This window comes from Saccopteryx leptura, chromosome 3 (genome assembly GCF_036850995.1).
Source record: "Saccopteryx leptura isolate mSacLep1 chromosome 3, mSacLep1_pri_phased_curated, whole genome shotgun sequence".
NCBI lineage: Eukaryota > Metazoa > Chordata > Mammalia > Chiroptera > Emballonuridae > Saccopteryx > Saccopteryx leptura.
The window spans coordinates 172,552,931-172,571,181 of record NC_089505.1 but is presented as its reverse complement, the minus strand read 5'-3'; the positions used below and the strand labels follow the sequence as shown (position 1 = coordinate 172,571,181).

General features: G+C 39.1%; 2 protein-coding genes and 1 pseudogene across 10 annotated transcripts in view; 1 reads left to right on the top strand and 2 right to left on the bottom strand.

Annotated features, from left to right (window-relative positions):
* The window catches only part of CCDC138 (coiled-coil domain containing 138), a 67,100-nt gene extending 56,917 nt beyond the window's left edge, over positions 1-10,183 (bottom strand). For 3 of the 7 annotated variants that reach the window (XM_066376883.1, XM_066376886.1, XM_066376889.1), the window contains exons 1-5: positions 10,062-10,183; positions 8,296-8,353; positions 4,918-5,038; positions 2,894-3,018; positions 1,198-1,385 (exon numbers count right to left, since the gene is read on the bottom strand). In XM_066376883.1, the coding sequence (XP_066232980.1) occupies positions 1,198-1,385; positions 2,894-3,018; positions 4,918-5,038; positions 8,296-8,353; positions 10,062-10,154 (585 nt within the window). In that variant the 5' untranslated portion in view covers positions 10,155-10,183. Of the gene's footprint in view, positions 1-1,197; positions 1,386-2,893; positions 3,019-4,917; positions 5,039-8,295; positions 8,359-10,061 lie in introns of those variants that run through there. The other 4 variants (XM_066376885.1, XM_066376884.1, XM_066376887.1 and 1 more) reach the window with 4 other exon arrangements.
* On the top strand, positions 5,163-6,108 carry LOC136397305 (serine-threonine kinase receptor-associated protein pseudogene; annotated as a pseudogene).
* Positions 10,184-12,896: 2,713 nt separating the features above from the next.
* LOC136400353 (E3 SUMO-protein ligase RanBP2-like) overlaps positions 12,897-18,251 on the bottom strand; it is an 82,496-nt gene continuing 77,141 nt past the window's right edge. For all 3 annotated transcript variants that reach the window (XM_066376879.1, XM_066376880.1, XM_066376881.1), the window contains 4 exons: positions 15,860-16,005; positions 14,902-15,175; positions 14,452-14,786; positions 12,897-13,507 (listed from right to left, as the gene is read on the bottom strand). In XM_066376879.1, coding sequence (XP_066232976.1) covers positions 13,202-13,507; positions 14,452-14,786; positions 14,902-15,175; positions 15,860-16,005 — 1,061 coding nt within the window. In that variant the 3' untranslated portion in view covers positions 12,897-13,201. The remainder of the gene's footprint in view (positions 13,508-14,451; positions 14,787-14,901; positions 15,176-15,859; positions 16,006-18,251) is intronic.

The window sequence follows — 18,251 nt, the reverse complement described above, 5'->3', positions numbered from 1 at the left end:
CGCCCCCTGGTGGGCATGCCGGGTAGATACCGGTGGGGTGCATGCAGGTGTCCGTCTGACTGCTTCCCACTTCTAACTTCGGAAAAATACACACACACACAAAAAGCATGCTTTTCACCAGATTTTATTTATTTCCTTTTTCTTGTATGTGACAGAGACAGAGAGACAGAAAGAGGGACTTATAGGAACAGACAGACAGGAAGGGAGAGAGATGAGAAGCATCAATTCCTCCTTGAGTACCTTAGTTGTTCATTGACTGCTTTCTCATATGTGTTTTGACCAGGTGGCTACAGCAGAGTTAGTGACCTTGGCTCAAGCTAGCGACCTTGGACTTCAAGCCAGCAACTTTGGGCTCAAGCCAGTGACCATGGGGTCATGTCTATGATACACTCAAGCCAATGATCCCACACTCAAGCTTGCAACCTCAAGGTTTTGAACCTGGGTTCTCCGTGTCCCAGTCCAACACTCTATCCACTGCACCATCTCCTGGTCAGGCCAGATTTTATTTCTTCTTAAGCAAGGATGGTTTGGGATTGGAATAAACATAAAACATAAGATAGTCCAAAATCTAAAAAATACACATACACATAAAAAACAGCACTGTTTAGCCTGACCAGGCAGTGGCATAGTGGATAGAGTGTCAGACTGGGGCACAGAGGACCCAGATTCAAAACCCCGAGGTCACTGGCTTCAGTGCAGGCTCATCTGGTTTGAGTATAGCTCACTGGCTTGGACCCGAGGTCGCTGGCTTGAGCAAGGGGTTACTCACTCTGCTGTAGCCCTCGGTCAAGGCACATATGAGAAAGCAATCAATGAACAACTAAGGTGCCACAACACAGAAATGATGCTTCTCGTCTCTCCCTTCCTGTCTGTCTGTCCCTGTCTCTGTTTCTGTCACAAAACAAAACAACAGCCCTGTTTACATTTTTCTCTTAGACTAAGTTCTTTCTCTATACTGTATATACCAAAAATGATAAGAGTCTTCTTAGACAGCTAATTCTCCTTCAATAGCTTTTATAAATTATGTTTTTTCCCCAGACCTTGTTCAAATATTAACAATATCACAACTGAGTGTGTTTTTGACACACTTATCAAAAACAATCAAAATGAAATACCTTGTAGTATTACAATTTTGTAAATGTTTGGTGTTTAGGACATAAATGTTTCTGAATTCTCAATCCAGTATGTAGTTCTCACCTGCAGTTTCTGATGTATTTGGAGTAATTCGTCATATATCTGACTGATTTGATGTGGAAGTAAACTCGGCTTGTTTGACACTTTAGGTATTGGATGGCTGATGTGCTTCAAAGGGGAGTCACTCGCATCACTGCAACACTCAGTCCAATTTTTTGAATTTGAGGCCAAATTTGTTGGCCAGGCCATGGCTAAGAAAATAAAATTTAGTTATAAATTTTATTAACTTACAGTTTTAAATATTCACAGATAAAGTCATCTTCAGGAAGAACTACTTTAAGTATGAATTACAATGTTCTTAAAAAGTTTCAAGTAATATATGCAAAAAGAAAGTAATATAGGGAAGGTAGTAAAATGTTACATTTAGAAAATTTAGATGAAGGTGTTACAGAATTCTTTGTGCTCTTTTTGCAACTTTTCAGTAAGTCTGAAATTGTTTCAAAATAGATTATTTTAAAGTGCACAAAAACACTCATGTATTAACTGTCTAGGCCAAGACGTGTAGTTATCTCCCCAGAAACTCCCGATCATATAGTCCCCCCTAAAGCAAATAAACCACTAACCCAAACATAGTGTTAATCATTGCTTCACTTCTTTTAAATTTTTACTACTTATACCGTATTTTTTAAAAGGGCTTATTTGGTTATTTTGCTTGTTTTTAACTTTATACAATCTCTGCAATTACATAAATGTATAATTATGTAATTTCTGTAACCTCCGACTTTAAATAATATGTTCTTGCTTTTTTTTTTTTTTTTTTTTTAGTGAGAGGAGGGGAGGCATAGACAGACTCCAGCATGAGCCCTGACCAGGATCCACCCGGCAAACCCACTAGGGGGCGATGCTCTGCCCATCTGGGGCCCTTGCCCCATTGCAACTGGAGCCATTTTTTAGTGCCCAAGGTAGAGGCCATGGAGCCTTCCTCAGCACCCAGGGCCAACTCGCTTAAATTGAACCATGGCTGCAGGAGGAGAGAAGAGGAGAAAGAGAAGTGAGAGGGGTAGGGGTGGAGAAGCAGATGGTCGCTTCTCCTGGGTGCCCTGGCCGGGAATCGAGCCTGGGAAATCCACATGCCCTACCGACTCTACCACTGAGTCAACCAGCCAGGGTGAATATATTCTTGCTTTAAAGCCAGAATTATCTTCACTGCCTTCTCCTATCTTATATCTGTATATGCTGGGAGAAGAGATGCATGGAGGCTAATGACGTGCACACTGTGCTACCAAAGTTGGGCAATCAAGAGGAGGCATTGTATCTGAGACTTTCCTTAAAATTCTAGCAGAAATATTCAGCCAGGGACACAGAGATTAATTATTAGTGCTGTGCCTAAGGAAACCCTACCTTAAGTAATCTGTATTATCTTAAAATATTAAAGAATTAGTCAAACATTACCATAAGCTTTTACTCACTTCCTAACAAATACTGACATGGAAAAGAAATTATAAAAAATATGCAACTGATTAACTTATTTTCATAAGTGTTGAGAGTTTAGGAATACTATTGGAAAATAATGAAGTTTTTTTTTCCTTTAGTTTAATAATAAGCATAGTAACTATCTCATGGCTTACAAAATTTTAGAACATGGATATAGTCTACACATACCTGAGGACGTGTTATCACTATGGGGAATAAACTTTATGTACATTACTTTGCATAGTTACTATTTAAATAATTATTCTACAATAAATATTTTTTTTACCTTTTTCTATTTCTTTAAAAGACTGCTTGGTTATTTTGGAGCTAACTCTATGGTCATTCTCAATGAACTCTTCTTCTGTTTCCCGTTGCTTCAGATTATGAAAAGGATTCAGTTCATCATCTAGGCTTTAAAAGAACTGTATCACAGCATTCTGGAAGTCTATAGTAGCATTTCAAACAGAGAAAACTGCTCCTCAAATATTAACAGTACCACAACTGAGAAAAATGTAACAAGTAAACATTCTTTTTTTTAAGTGAGTGGAAGGGAGATAGAATCCCACGTGCACCCTGACCAGGATCCACCGGGCAACCCCCATCTGAGGCCAATGCTCGAATCAACTGAGCTATCATCAGCACCTGAGGCTGATGCTCAGACCAATCAAGCCACTGGCTGCAGGAGAGGAGAGAGAGAGAGAAGGGGGATAGGGAAGAGAAGAGAAGCAGATGGTCACTTCTAATGTGTGCCCTGACCAGGGATCAAACCTGGAACATCTGTATGCTGGGCCAACGTTGTATCTACTGAGCCAACTGGCCAGGGCAATTTTTTAAAATGCAAAAAGTAAAAATATAAAAAGTAACAGTTATTGATCCTGAAAACTGCACTCCAAGTATATGCATTTACCTGTAGAATGCTCTACAACTGACAAATTCTTTCTTTCGATTCCTACTGCTTCTGTGTGGTAGTATAACTGGTATTGTTTTCTATCAGTGTAGCTAAAAGAATTACTGCTTAACATGAGAAAACTGAACCCTAAATAACTTAAATAAATGACAGGTGACATAATTAGTAAAAGGTGGGAGAGAACTAGACTCCCAAGTATTCTCACCAAATGGATGATCTCTAACTTGAAATTCCTCAAGCAGAACTATTCAAAAGGAACACAATGCAAGCAAGCCACATAAGGGAATTTAAAATCTTCTAGTGGCTACATTAGACACATTAAAAACAAAAAAAGATGTGAAATTTTAACAATATATTATATTTAATCCAGTATATCTAAAAGATTATCATCTTAACATGTAATCAATATTTTAAAATTAGGGTATTTCACATTCTTTAACTCATCTTCTTCAATCTGATGTATATTCTAGACTTCCAACAACCTCAATCCAGACAAGCTCTATTTCAAGTACTCAGTAGCCACATGGAGCTATACTTCCAGACTAGATCATAACTAGGAATGGTGAAAAATCTGTCCAATGTTACAAAACTTTCACAGTCCAAAAGCTTCAAGTTAAAATTTGAAACAAAAAATTATAAAACTATCAGTTAAATATAAGAAAATAATTTCCATAAACTCATAATTATTTTAAAGCAATTCTCACTTTCCTTACTCTGTATTCCATCTACCTCATATCCAAATCTTGAATCCAGATTAACTAGGTTACTTTGTGAGTGTCAAAGAGCAATAACAACAATGGCGATAAAAACTGCATATTTGATTTTCTATATACTGAACACTCTTCTAAGTGCCTTATATCAATTAATTCGTTTACGTAAAGGAGGAAGCAATTATATAAAAAATTCAAGCTCCCAAATAACAATTATATGAATAATATATGATATTATAGGTACAACTGTCTTTTCTCTCTCCTTAATTATCTCAACATTTCAGTTTGTATCTGCATATATCTTTATGGTTTTCTCCTTGATGCCCATGGCAGTTCCTTCTGCCACATAGTTTAGTTAATAAGGTTCAATTTAGGACTTTATTTCACCGTAGCTTCCCCTGATTTTATAGTTATTTTACCCAGGCTAATCTCCTGTACAGAACTGCTAACCCCTTACAGCCCGGGACTATAGCGCAGTTACCATTTCCCAGACTAACTTCTCCAACCTCTGTCTCTCAACCTATCTGACATCCACGGTTTACCATGCTATTAGACATACACTGGTGTTCTGTAGGCTCCAGACTACTTATACTTCCTCTCAGAGAAAAGCAAACACATAAATCATCCTTGGCCCTTTCTCAGTTTTTTGAGCTACTGAGGGGACAGCACCAGTGAGGACTCAGGGTACTTTACCAGTTGGTGCTGGAGTGCTTGGATGAACCACAGAGAGGTGCAATGGGATGCTTCCTTTCATCAGAACACCATATTAATGAGGAACCAACTTTATCTCCAGATGAGCAGATATCCAAGTCATCTGTTAACAAAAAAGAAAATAGAAGAGATTACTTATTAAGAGCCGATACTAATGATTTTACTCTAGGCTCCTAAAGATAAGACAGTAAATTACTTAAGAGATTTCTTATCTCTATGTCTCTCTAATGCAAACCTCCAGAAAATGGGTATCAAATCTTGTATTTATACTATAGCACTTTACTGGTTACAAAATGCTCTTTCACCTATTACCTTATTTGATCCTAGCAACCCTGCAAAGCAAACAGAACAGGTGCAGATTTCATAGCCAAAGCATGGGATGCTGTCTCAGGAGATGAACTGGTGACTCTGCTCATAAACACATAGTCAAGTGTATTTAGACAGGATGGTAATTACCTGTTAACTGGGGGAGAAGCTAAACTGTTATGCATATATGACTTGAACAAACCTGAAGCAGAACCTAAGGAAATCAGTGGTCACACATCTGGCATTAAAAAGGCTCTATGGTACAGTGAGGATAAACAGATTCTTTCAGCTGATGATGAAACTGTCACCTTTGGGGTCATGCTATGACATAAAGTGAAATCTCTAAATTTTAATATGTCTGTTAGCAGTATGGAATATATTCCTGAGGGAGAGATCTTGGTAATAACTTATAGATGATCTACTGCTGTTCATAGTGAAGTAAGTTTATACCCAAATATGATAATTGGGTACAAACTTAAACTGAAGCTCTTGCAGCCATCAATTCTGCACCTCTCCATCCTGAGAAAGAATTTCTTGTTGCAGGTGGTGAAGATTTTAAACTTTACAACTATGATGATAATAATGGAGAAAAATAAGAATCCTACCAAGGACACTTTAGTCCTATCCACTGTGTGAGATTTAGTCCTGATGGAGAACCAGTGGTTCTGATGATGGAACTTTGAGGTTCTGGCAAACTGTAGTGGAAAAACACACGGCCTTTGGAAATGTGTGCTTCCTGAAGAAGACTGTTGTGAGCTGGCAAAGCCAGAGATCAGCTTTCCAGAGACAACAGAGGAAGATCTAGAAGACACTGCTTCTGAGAATTCAGATTCTATTTATAGTTCAGCTCCTGATGTGAAGGCCTGACTATCAATAACAGGCCATAGGCCTGACCTGTGGTGGCGCAGTGCATCAAGTGTCAACCTGGAACGCTGAGGTCACCGGTTCAAAACCCTGGGCTTGCCTGGTCAAGGCACATATGGAAGTTGATGCTTCCTGCTCCTCCCCCCTTCTCTCTCTCTCTGTCTCTCTTCTCTAAAATGAATAAATAAATAAAAATAATTTAAAAAAAAATAACAGGCCACAAACAGTGCACTACATATGGGCTAAAATAAGGAAGCAAAGAAAACCGTCAACCTTCCAGAGTCAGTCTCCGCTTAAGAGAAACTGAGGAATACGAATTAGGTCCAGTGTTGGAACTAATTGGGTGACACTTGTAAGTGAAATGCAAGAATATCAAATGAAGGTGGAGTTGTGCTCCTGTAGTATGGTGGCCTATTGTCTTTTTAATGAATACATGCAAGCAAACATCTAATGTCTCTTATTACAATTAGCCTTCTTGCAGGTGTTTATGTTATTACAGAGAAGAAAACTATACTAGTCTATTTTTCTGACTTTTCCCTTAAAGCAAAAAGCCTTTTTTTTTTTGCTTTCATTGTGAAAAAGAGGGAATATATGATAAAGTAACTGGTTCAATTTCTCATTCATTGTACACTGCTTCTGAACATCTAATTGTTTTTAGTTGTCTAAACAAAATGCTTTTAAGACCAAACCAAACAAAAAGGATGCTGCCTAAAAAGTATCAACAATCAAAAACTCTAATGGTTAATTAACTATACGTGTTAGTCACTGATTACCAGATGATATACCAATACACTCAATCCTAGAATATAATTATCTTTATGAAGTACATTTACTTGATAAAATACTCCAATGAAATAATTACACTAATAACTTGGAAAACCTTGTATGTAAAAAAATTCTTCTTTACTCAATATACTGTTTAATTTTTCTTTTTTTTTCTTAAGTGAGAAGAGGCGAGGTAGAGAGACAGACTCCCGCATGCACCCGACCAGGATCCACCCAGCATGCCGCCCAATAGAGGGCGATGCTATGCCCATCAGGGGCGTTAATCCATTGCAACTGGAGCTATTCTAGTGCCTGAGGCAGAGGCCACAGAACCATCCTCAGTGCCCAGGCCAACTTTGCTCCAATGGAGCCTTGGCTGCAGGAGGGGAAGAGAGAAATAGAGAGAAAGGAGAGGGGGAAGGGTGAAGAAGCAGATGGGCACTTCTCCTGTGTGCCCTGCCTGGAAGTCCCTGTGTGCCCGGACTTCCACACACCAGGCCAACGCTCTACTGCTGAGCCAAGGGCCCTGTTTAATTTTATTTTTGTTTTTTTTTTGTTTAATTTTTAATATAAAAACATAGTCATTGAAAACACCAAAAACTTTTGATTTTTTTTTTTTTTGCAAGAGAGACAGAGAGAAGGACAGAGAGGGACAGACAGACAGGAAGAGAGAGAGATGAGAAGAATCAATTCTTCGTTGTGGCACCTTAGTTGTTCATTGACTGCTTTCTCATATGTGCCTTGACCGGGGTGCTAAAGCAAACCAAGTGACCCCTTGCTCAAACCAAAGACCTTGGTTCAAGCTAGCAACGATAGGATCATGTCTATGATCCCATGCTCAAGCTGGGTGAGCCCGCGCTCAAGTCAGCAACCTCGGGTTTTGAACTTGGGTCCTCTGCATCCCAGGCCAACTCTCTATCCACTGCACCACCACCTGGTCCGGCAAAATTTGATTTTTAAAAACATCTTACACATTCACCCCAAAAATCATGAAAAGTTTAGTATTACAAGACAACTGGCAATAGCTATTAAGTCTAAACATTTTAAAACTCTGTTCTCTTGCCCTGGCCGGTTGGCTCATTATAGAGCATCAACCCAGTGAATGGATATCCCAGGTTCAATTCCCAGTCAGGGCACACAGGAGAAGTAACCATGTGCTTCTCTTCCCCTCCCTCTCTTCCTTTGCTCATTCTTCCCCTCCTGAAGCCAGTGGCTTGGTTGGTCTGAGGGTCGGCCTTAGGCACTGAGAATAGCTTGGTTGATTTGAGCATCCATCCCAGATGAGGGTTGCTGGGCGGATCCCAGCTGGGGCACATGTGGGAGTCTGTCTATCTCCCCTCCTCTCAGAAAATAAAAGAAAAAAATCTGTTTTTCCAAATTAAATTTGTTAAAACTCCAAATACACACAATCCTCTATTGGCTTACCTGAGGAGTTCAAAGACCTTCTCTTAGATTTAGACTGATCAAAATTGTAAAAAGCATACTGGAAAAGAACAAACAAACATTTAATGTGTATACTAAGAATCAACTTACAGTTTCAAAATAGTTCCCTATAGATTATATATTAATCACAAAGGTTAGCCTTCAATAAGACCAGTGGAAACCACCTTAACCAAGTGATGAAAGTTTAAAACATCATCAATAAAGAGGACAAAGCAATATCATGTGTCTCCTGAGAACAGAACAAACCACACATCATTCATGTCGTATTCCTGCCAAAAATATATTGCCAGTATCTAACCATAAGGCATCATCGGACACACCCAAACTGAGTGGCATTCTAATAAATATTGTCCTATACTCTTCAAAAATATCAGGCATCAAAACCTGTTCCAAATTGAAGGCAACAAAAGAGAAAACCCAGTGAAATGCCTGTTTTTAGATTTATCTGCACCAGGAAAAAAATTGTTTACAAAGGACGAGACTGATAACTGGTAAAACTTGAATATGAAATATGTAATAAATACTGTTGTACTGAAATACATAATATTTGAGCAATGGTAAATCTTCTGAATTTATAACCCTGGTTATAGAAGATGGTGTTCTTATTTGCAGAAAAACACACTGAAGTATTTGTCCTTGACAGTGAAGAGTCATGATGGCTGCACATCATCCTCAAACAGTTCAGGGAAAAATGCATGTATGAAAAGGGAGTGAAAGAGGAGACACCGAGCGCCTGGCTCCATCAGTTGGTTAGATTGTGGCCCGGCCACTCCAAGGTTGCGGTTCCATCCAAGTCCGGGCACACGAGAGAACCAATCGATGAACGTGTGAATGCGTGGAACAGATTGATGCTTCTCTCTCTCTCTCTCTCTCCAAAATCAATAAATGCATTTTTTTTTTTAAAGAAGGGGACCCTGGCCGGTTGGTGCAGTGGTAGAGCATCAGCTGCGTGTGTGGAAGTCCCCGGTTCGATTCCCGGCCAGGGCACACAGGAGAAGCACCCATCTGCTTCTCCACCTTTCCCCCTCTCCTTTCTCTGTGTCTCTCTTCACCTCCCGCAGCCAAGGCTTCTTTTGAGCAAAGTTGGTCTTTCCCCCCTCTCCTTTCTCTGTGTCTCTCTTCACCTCCAGCAGCCAAGGCTTCTTTTGAGCAAAGTTGGTCCGGGTGCTGAGGCTGGCTCCACGGCCTCCCAGGCGCTAGAATAGCTTCGGTTGCAGCAGAGCAATGTCCCAGATGGGCAGAGCATCGCCCCCTCGTGGGCATGCCGGGTGGATCTCTGTCGGGCGCATGCAGGAATCTGCCTGCCTGCCTGCCTCTCCACTTCACTTCAGAAATAAACGAATAAATAAATAAATAAAAAATTTTTAAAGGGGGGATACAGGGAGGATAGTTAAGCAAATGTGGCAAAATGTTTAACAACAGTGAATCCTAGCAAAGGGTACAAGGGTATTATTCCTGCAACTTTTTAAAAGTTTGAAATTATTTCAAAAGTAACTTTTTAAAGGAATTAAAAATGCGCTCCATTCATGTCTGTTAATAAAAGTTCAAAACTGCTTTCCGCCACGACAGTACGACCCGTAGCACGTGTCCCTGCACACGTTCACAGTGCACAGGTTCCCTCCCAGTGCAAGAACTTCTCCCACAGAAAGCTCGTTTCCCCACGCGTGCGGATCCACCCACGCACCGCGTCCACCTGGCGGTCCGGGCCGCGACCCCGGCACAGGGCCGGAGTTAGGACGAGGCCTCACCTCGGCACGACCGCTGCCCCCGAGCCCGTAGCGGGTTTTGAGGCGCTCCACTGCGAAGTCCTGCCCCGGCGGCTTGACGAGCCTTGGATCCATGGCGCCAGGCCGCCGTTTCCCGGGGAACAGCGTTAGAGCCGCAGGGGGCGGGGCTCGCGAGGGGGAAGTGCGTCAGGACGCAAGGCACAGCCGGCCCTCCTGTCCCGGGGAGCCTTGCTTGTTAGAAACGTGGCAACGTTACGTTTAGGGACTATTCCTTTTTTAGCGTGTTTGGACTAATAAATAGTGCTGAACGTTTCCAACCCTTTTGTTGGTTCACCTTTCCGCTGTCTACTCAGGTTGCACTTAGCAACCGGGGGCCCCCGCCCAATGCGCCCGCGGGACTGCGCCGTCCGCCCACAGAGGCGGGCTCCCCGGGGCGCTCCTAAGCTGACCGCAGGGCCCTCCCTGGCCGGGGGCCCGTGTGACGTATTATTCAGTGTGCACATCTAACTGTGATAATGGAGAGGAGTCAGGAATGTATCGCGATTTCAAGAACCAGCACCACACTTTCCTGCTATTGGCTGGTGTCTTGTGCTGGGCAATGCGGCATTCAGCAGCATCAGAATGTAAGGAAGCTTCTAGAGAGCGTGCACTTTTTAAAACGGCTTTCCCTAGTGCCCAGAATAGTGCCTGTGACTTACTAGGTGCTCAACACTTACTGGCATAGTAACTATACCTAAATCAGACGAATTGAGTTAAATAAATAACCACTCAATTTCTCTCATTGATGTAACTAGTATAATCCGTTACCTTTCTAAACTGTCTTCATCAGCATGTCTGGACTGACAATTCCTCGAGCCTCTAGAATAAGATTATCTTCAAATTACCTCCAATGCCAAAAGTTTATGATTAACATTTTAATAGTTATCTCAAAATTACTTAAACCAATAACCTTTCGACATAAAGTATTACTATAGTATACAATGAGTTTCTTTATATTCTATCTTTAAGCATAACAAGGTAATATAAATTAAACCAGTTTTTTTAAAAAATACATAACATGGGTTTATATCACATAAGCAATTAAATAACAAAGAGAAATCATAATAATATCCTTTCCTGAAATGTGACCACCTTTCTTAAAAATGTCTGAAGCCACTTTTAAGCATCTTTGGAAGTCTAATACTAGAAAAGTCAGTTTACTAATCATTATCAAACTGTTGGTCAAAGTATTAGTTTTTAAAGCTTTTTAATTTAAAATTTGAATGCTTTAGGATAGCACTGATTTCCTCTAAAAATCTTTAAAGTGCACTTGCCTTTACTTAGATGTTATTCTAAAATCACGACAAAGGCAAAAGCTGAAAAATTCACTCTGGACAATTTAGTTTCCAAAGCCAATTCTTCCTGCTAAATGTGCATACATGTAGTCCATGGTTCTCGTTAAGGCTCACAACTGATACACTGCAGTAGGTTTATTTACCTGGCCAAATGGATTTAGTGATGGAATTCCATCACTCATCACACTAACCACAAATGACATCTCTCTCCTCTTTTAATTGGTGAACAGGTATTATTACAAGATAGCATATTTCCAAATCCCTAAACAACAAAACAAACCCATTTTTACTAAATGAGGTGAATTCACCGGGAAGAACACAGGCGGGTGGGAAGCAGTCACTGTTAGTGATTGGAATGTTTGGAATATACAAAATTTTCTGCTATAACTAACTTCTTTGTAGTTATACGTACATTAAGCTGAGAACATCTTCCTTTTTAGCAGTCTAACTCTTGACACTGGCCATTTCCAGATGAATGTTCAGTGTGTATCGAACTTGAAAAGTCACTTCCAGCCCTGGCCGGTTGGCTCAGCGGTGGAGCGTTGGCCTGGCATGTGGGGGTCCCGGGTTCGATTCCCGGTGGGGGCATATAGGGGAGACACCCGTCTGCTTCTCCACCCTTCCCCCTCTCCTTCCTCTCTCTCTTCCTTACGCAGCCAGGGCTCCATTGAGGCAGGGTTGGCCCAGGAGCTGGGGAGGGCTCCATGGTGGCTCCGCCTCAACAGAGCTCGCTCAGAGGGCTTGCTGGGTGGGTCCCGGTTGGGCATGTGTGGGAGTCTGACTGCCTCCCTGCTTCTAGCTTTGGAAGAATACAAAGAAGAAAAAAAGTCACTTCATTAGGAACTCTGGAAATCATGTGGCAGTTTGAGTTCACAGACCTTTAACTCCTTATTTTGGTTCTAGAATGTACAAACAATTAGATGCACAAATAATAAATTTTTTAAATGTCAAGGCTGTTAACAATTGTCACTTTATTTTTGCTACAGAATTCACCAGAAAAAGGTACTGCAAAAATCTAGTATAAAGCAAATCTTACCAAAGAACATGGTATAGACCTTTTAAAATATCCATAATTAATCACAATAACTGCAAAGAAAAATCCAAGTTCTATTAGAACCAAGCTGCAGTTTGAGGTAGTAGAAACAGATGACAGAAAAGATAAAGAAAAAAACCCTAAAATACTCAACTTGCTGAAAATTTAAAAATGAATACCTCTGAAAGGACAGAGAGAGCTACGCATCATTTTAAGAAAAGAAGTTACACTACTTAGAAGCTAACTATACAGGAGTACGGGTCATAGAAGAGCACTTTGGTTAAGTCTCTGCCCTCTGGGCTCTACCCATTCATAAGTGAGTCTCTATGCATAAATAAGCACACCAACAGTTAAAATTACCAAATATATTTTTAAATATAAAATAAAAATTATCCAAGTTTGGTCCCTTTATTCAAACGGTAAGTATATCCATGCAGAAAATCCAGTATCTTAAAAGGAACTAAAAATAAATTGCTTATATAATATTCCTTCAATAGTATGAGGTCATTTTTTATTGCTTTTAACAAGATTAGTATTATTCCATTTTAATACAGATGTCAGGAGTACATAAACACAAGTACACCTGATATAAACCAGTGTTTAAACTTTTATTTCACACCATGCAATGTCAATTATAACATTAAAAAGTGACAACAGCTATAAGCTGCAATTTTACATTTATACATTGGAAATGTCCATTTTCAAAAGCTGAACATAATCACCATACTGTCATAACAGCTAAGCTTCAACTCAACTGTTTATACAGGTAAAATTTACTATGAAAAACAATGATTTTATATCTGTCCACATTCTGTGATACTAATTCTTTGACTAACAGACCCATTAGGAGAACCAAATGACTCAATCTTCTTCACAGTATCCATGCCATCCTTAACGAACCCAAATACTACATGCTTAAAGTCTAAATGTTCTGCTTTCTTCAATGTTATAAAAAATTGAGAGTTATTGGTATTCTGGCCTCGATTTGCCATTGACAGTAAACCAGGACCAGTATGTTTCACATCAAAATTTTCATCTTCAAATTGATTTCCATAAATGGACTGTCCTCCTGTTCCATCATGTTTGGTGATATCTCCACCCTGAAAAAAAAGTTTTGATTAATAGGAATCCTGAATAAAATATTAAAATACACACCAACTATCTAACCCTTAGAGCAGTGGTTCTCAACCTTTCTAATGCCGTGACCCTGCAATACAGTTCCTCATGTTGCGGTGACCCCAAACCAAAAAATAATTTTGGTGGCTACTTCATAACTGTAATTTTGCTACAGTTATGATTCGGAATGTAAATCCTGATATGCATTATATATTTTCCGATGGCTTTAGGTGACCCCGCTGGGGTCGCAACCCACAGGTTAAGAACCGCTGCCTTAGAGGGTAAGTCCTAAACACTGAGACTGCTTGAAAATGTGGTAAGAAAACTAGTAAATATCCATTTTTGAAAGCTAACAAAAATGACAAGAGGTCTTTTTCCCACATTCAATTTTATAGCAGGTTTAAAGGTACTAGAAATTTCAGGCCCTGGCCAGTTGCTCAGTGGATAGAACACTGGTCCAGCATATGGACATCCCAGGTTTGATTCCCAATCAGGGCACACGAGAAGCAAACACTTGCTTCTCTCTCCACTCTCTCCCTCCCGTTGCCAGTGGCTTGACTGGTTCGAGCATCAGCCCTAAGCACTGAGGATAACTCAGTCTGAGCACATCAGCCTCAGGAACTAAAAATAGCTTGGTTGATTCAAGCATCGGCCCAACACAGGGGTTGCTGGGTGGGTCCCATTTGGGCACATGTGGGAATCTGTCTCATTATCTCTGTTCATCTTAAAACAAGAGAGAGAAATTTCAACCTAAAATGGTTGAAATTTTGTGGGGGTAGGATGCTGGGGTGGTAATACCAACTAATGTATGAAAAACTAAGGAAATCTTAGAAAAATTACAGTGCAGGTGAGGAGAAAGACTCAAATTTCTCAATTAGGGTGGTACAGTTTTCTAGACTTCAGTTGTTGACACACAGTCAGTACTTACTTGGCAAACAAAACCTGGAATTACTCTGTGAAAAATGGAGTTCTTGAAACCAAAGCCCTTCTCTCCAGTGCACAGTGCTCTGAAGTTCTCAGCAGTTATAGGAACAATGCTTGAAAATAATTCCATGGTTATACGTCCTAGAGGTTTGTTGTCTGCACAAACATCAAAAAATACCACTGGATTTGTCTCCTTTGATAATTCTGCTGTCAGTGATACCTGTCCCTCCTGAAGCTTCAATAAATTCTGTTGACATTCTTCAAATTTTTTCTTAAAACAATCAGCCATTTCTTTAGTTTTAAATCTCACTGCAAGCTGTTCCACTTTGGCTTCCCCATCTATTAAACAACAACAACAAAACAACACAATGACCTCAATATCAACATAACTGTTATAATATTTGTTATGGATTTTAGCAAAGTCCAACGAATGAAAAGTAGCATTTGAATGTACCAGCATAATCTGAGGCAGTCCAAACTAAAGCATTGTTGGAAACATTTAAGGGTTTTAATTCCATTGTTTTGGTAATAACATGGTTTGCACACACTTTAAAGACTTGGTCTCTTCTCATTAGAATCCGATAGTAATTCTTCAGTGTATGCCAAAGAATCTTAAAATCTCCAACACCTCGCTCCTTCCACTGACTGGCATCTCGATCCCATCTGTAAAGTTTGGCTCTCTCTTTAAATAAAATTTCTTCATCTTCTTCTCCAGATTTTACTTCTACCTATGACAGATAAAAAATAAGGTATGTTTATAACATATTCTATAGTCAATCCAAAGATACAAATTCCTTAAAATACTGTCTTTGTAATGACATTAACAGAATTTGTACTGTAGTATCAAAGTAAATGGTAATATCCTAGCACTAGGAAATACATCTGATTTAGATGAGGCAGTTAAGACATGATCTGTTATTACTTTTCTCTTATGCAGTCTTCTTCCTCCTTATGAAAATCAAATACATAATTTCATAGGACAGGAGAGGTGTCAGAAAGTTCTTCAAGAGACATATTAACTCCTGTTGAAGTTGAAAACTGACAAATTAATTTGTCTAAAACAACATTCTTATCTAGAAAATGTTTATTTTTATTATTGATAAGGCCTTAGCAAGTATGAGATTAGATAATTTTGCCCCCAGAATTGTTATGAAACATGATATTCTAACATATGAGAAATTAGCTCTTTCCAAAAATTTCATGATATTCCAAACACTATTTATATATAAATATAAATGCTGACCAAGAAGGTAAAATGTACTTAAAGGCTGAACTTCTGACAACAAAGGGCTTCCATGTGAAATTATAAATATTCTGAAAATAAATGCAAACTACGCTAACCCTACTAATCAAGTTTTAAACCTAACACATGAAGTAAATTATTAGTAAGATTTTCATCCTTTCATATTTACCTCTGGCAATGACACTATTGGTTCAAAATGGACGTCTTCATTATAAACTACTTCTTCATCACTACCACCTTCTTCTTCGCTAATTTTACTGGTTGACTGTGTTCCAAACACTGCTGCTCCAGTATTTGCCCACTGGAAATTTTTATCTGATGAATAAATCACAATATTTCAACAGTGCTATTTTTATAAGCTTTTAATTCTCCAATTAAATTACTTCATCAATGCATCAAATTTCCTATGATGTAACATAAAGTTCTAGTTAAAAAATGTCTAAAATTGGCCTGACCCGTGGTGGCACAGTGGATAAAGCGTCGACCTGGAATGCTGACGTCGCCGGTTCAAAACCCAGGCTTGCCTGGTCAAGGCACATATGGGAGTTGATGCTTCCAGCTCCTCCCCCCTTCTCTCTTTCTGTCTCTCTCTCCTTTCTCTCCCTCTCTGTCTCTCTCTCCTCTCTAAAAATGAATAAATAAAATAAAAATTTTTTTTTAAAAATGTCTAAAATTGTATTATTCTGTCAAATTCAACTCACATAGTGAGTACAGATTATATTTAGTACTGTTTATGCTTAGAGATACAAGATAAGATAATCTGACCTGTACACAAACTTCTTAATACTAAACCACATAAGAGCTTTCAATAATGAAGCTCTTATGTGTACATACCTTGGAATTCTCAAAACTAAGCTCAGATCTAAAGGCAGTTTATATCATAAAATATTTTATCTCATGAGAAAAATAGCTTTGAACCTGAAAATATCCTCAAAGAGGCCAAATCTGTTCCAAATTAGCCAAAGAAGCCTAAACATATACCCTTGGATGCTGTGGCAGAACATTTTAAAACTCCTCTAAAGCAATTGTTCTTAACACTGAATACATATTAGGATCAAACCAAGAATTTTTGTAAACTATTGTACAAATACCTGCAGTACCATTCCCAAGGAGCTCAATATAACTATCATGTAGTTTTCAGGATTTTTTAAAGCTCCCAGGAAATTCTAATAGGAAGCCAAGAGTTGAAAACCACTGTTCCTCTTGGGATCAGGGAGAATTCATACAGCAAAAGTATAAAAATAATCATGTCAATAATATCAATTTTCTAACAGTCTAGGTAATTACTAGTACCTAGGAGGCTTCCAATACATTTCCGGGTTCAATGAAAACACTACAAAAATCTGAAGGAAATATGATAAAATGGTAATCATTGACAAAGGTGAACAGTAGCTGAACAGGTGGTTCCTTATTATTCTCTTAGTTTCCATATAAAATATGACAAAAACGGTTGATAGATTTGTGTGAATAGGACTTTCAGAATAAAATTAGTAGGAACAGGAACAGAACTAAACAAAAGTAAACAAAAGAAATGAACAAAGAATGAATAAAGAAAAAGTAATAACCATAGAAATAATAGGTAAGAGAAGAACAACCCACCCCCAGAAAAACAAAAACAAAAGGTTTAAGATCCAAATTGTCCACACAATGTCAAGTTAAAAAAAACAACAACTCACATTCCAGTGAAATTTATTACCTCTTTAAAAAAAAAGAAAAATTAAAGGGCCCTGGCAGGGTAGCTCAATTTGGTTGAAGCATCACCCTGATGTGCCAGGATTATAGGTTTAATCCACCAGTTCGACACATATAAGAAGCATCCAACAAATGCACAACTAAGGGAGCAACAAATTGATGCTTCTCTCCCTCGTATAAATAAATTTAAAAGTTAAAAAAAATTAACAAATTAAAAAAATTAAGTCCTAGACCTGGCCAGTTGGCTCAGCAATTGAGGGTTCACCAGGCCTGAGGATGTCCTGGATTCAATTCCCTCCCAGTCAGGGCACACAGGAGAAATGACCATTTGCTTCTCCACCCCTCTCCCTCTCACTTCTCTTTCTCTTCCCCTCCCGCAGCTATGGCTCGACTGGAGCGAGGCCCGGTGCTAAGGATGGCCTCATGGCCTCCACTGCAGGAGCTAAGAAGAGCTCAGTTGCTGAGCAATGGCGTAATGCCCCAGATGGACAGAAAATCACCCGGTTAGGGGACTTGCCAGGTAGATCCCCATTGGGGGCTACCAGCAGTCTGTCTCTGCCTCCCCTCCTAGCACTTAATAAAAATAAAATAAAAATTAAATTCTACAAGCTCTTAATGAAAGAGAAAAGCAAGACTGAAATTCAAAATTATGAAGAAATTTACAAGTGTGACAATTCCCTATGAAAACCTAGATGATACAAAGAAAATTGATTCCAGGTGATTTACAGTTTCAAATACTATTTTGTGCTTGATAGCACAATCTGATTAAAGCAGTCACCACAGACGAAAAGTAACAAGAGTTTTAAAAAAGTAATGGCAAAATCGGAAGATAAATAAAAACACAAACAAAAAATTAACTGATAAAACCA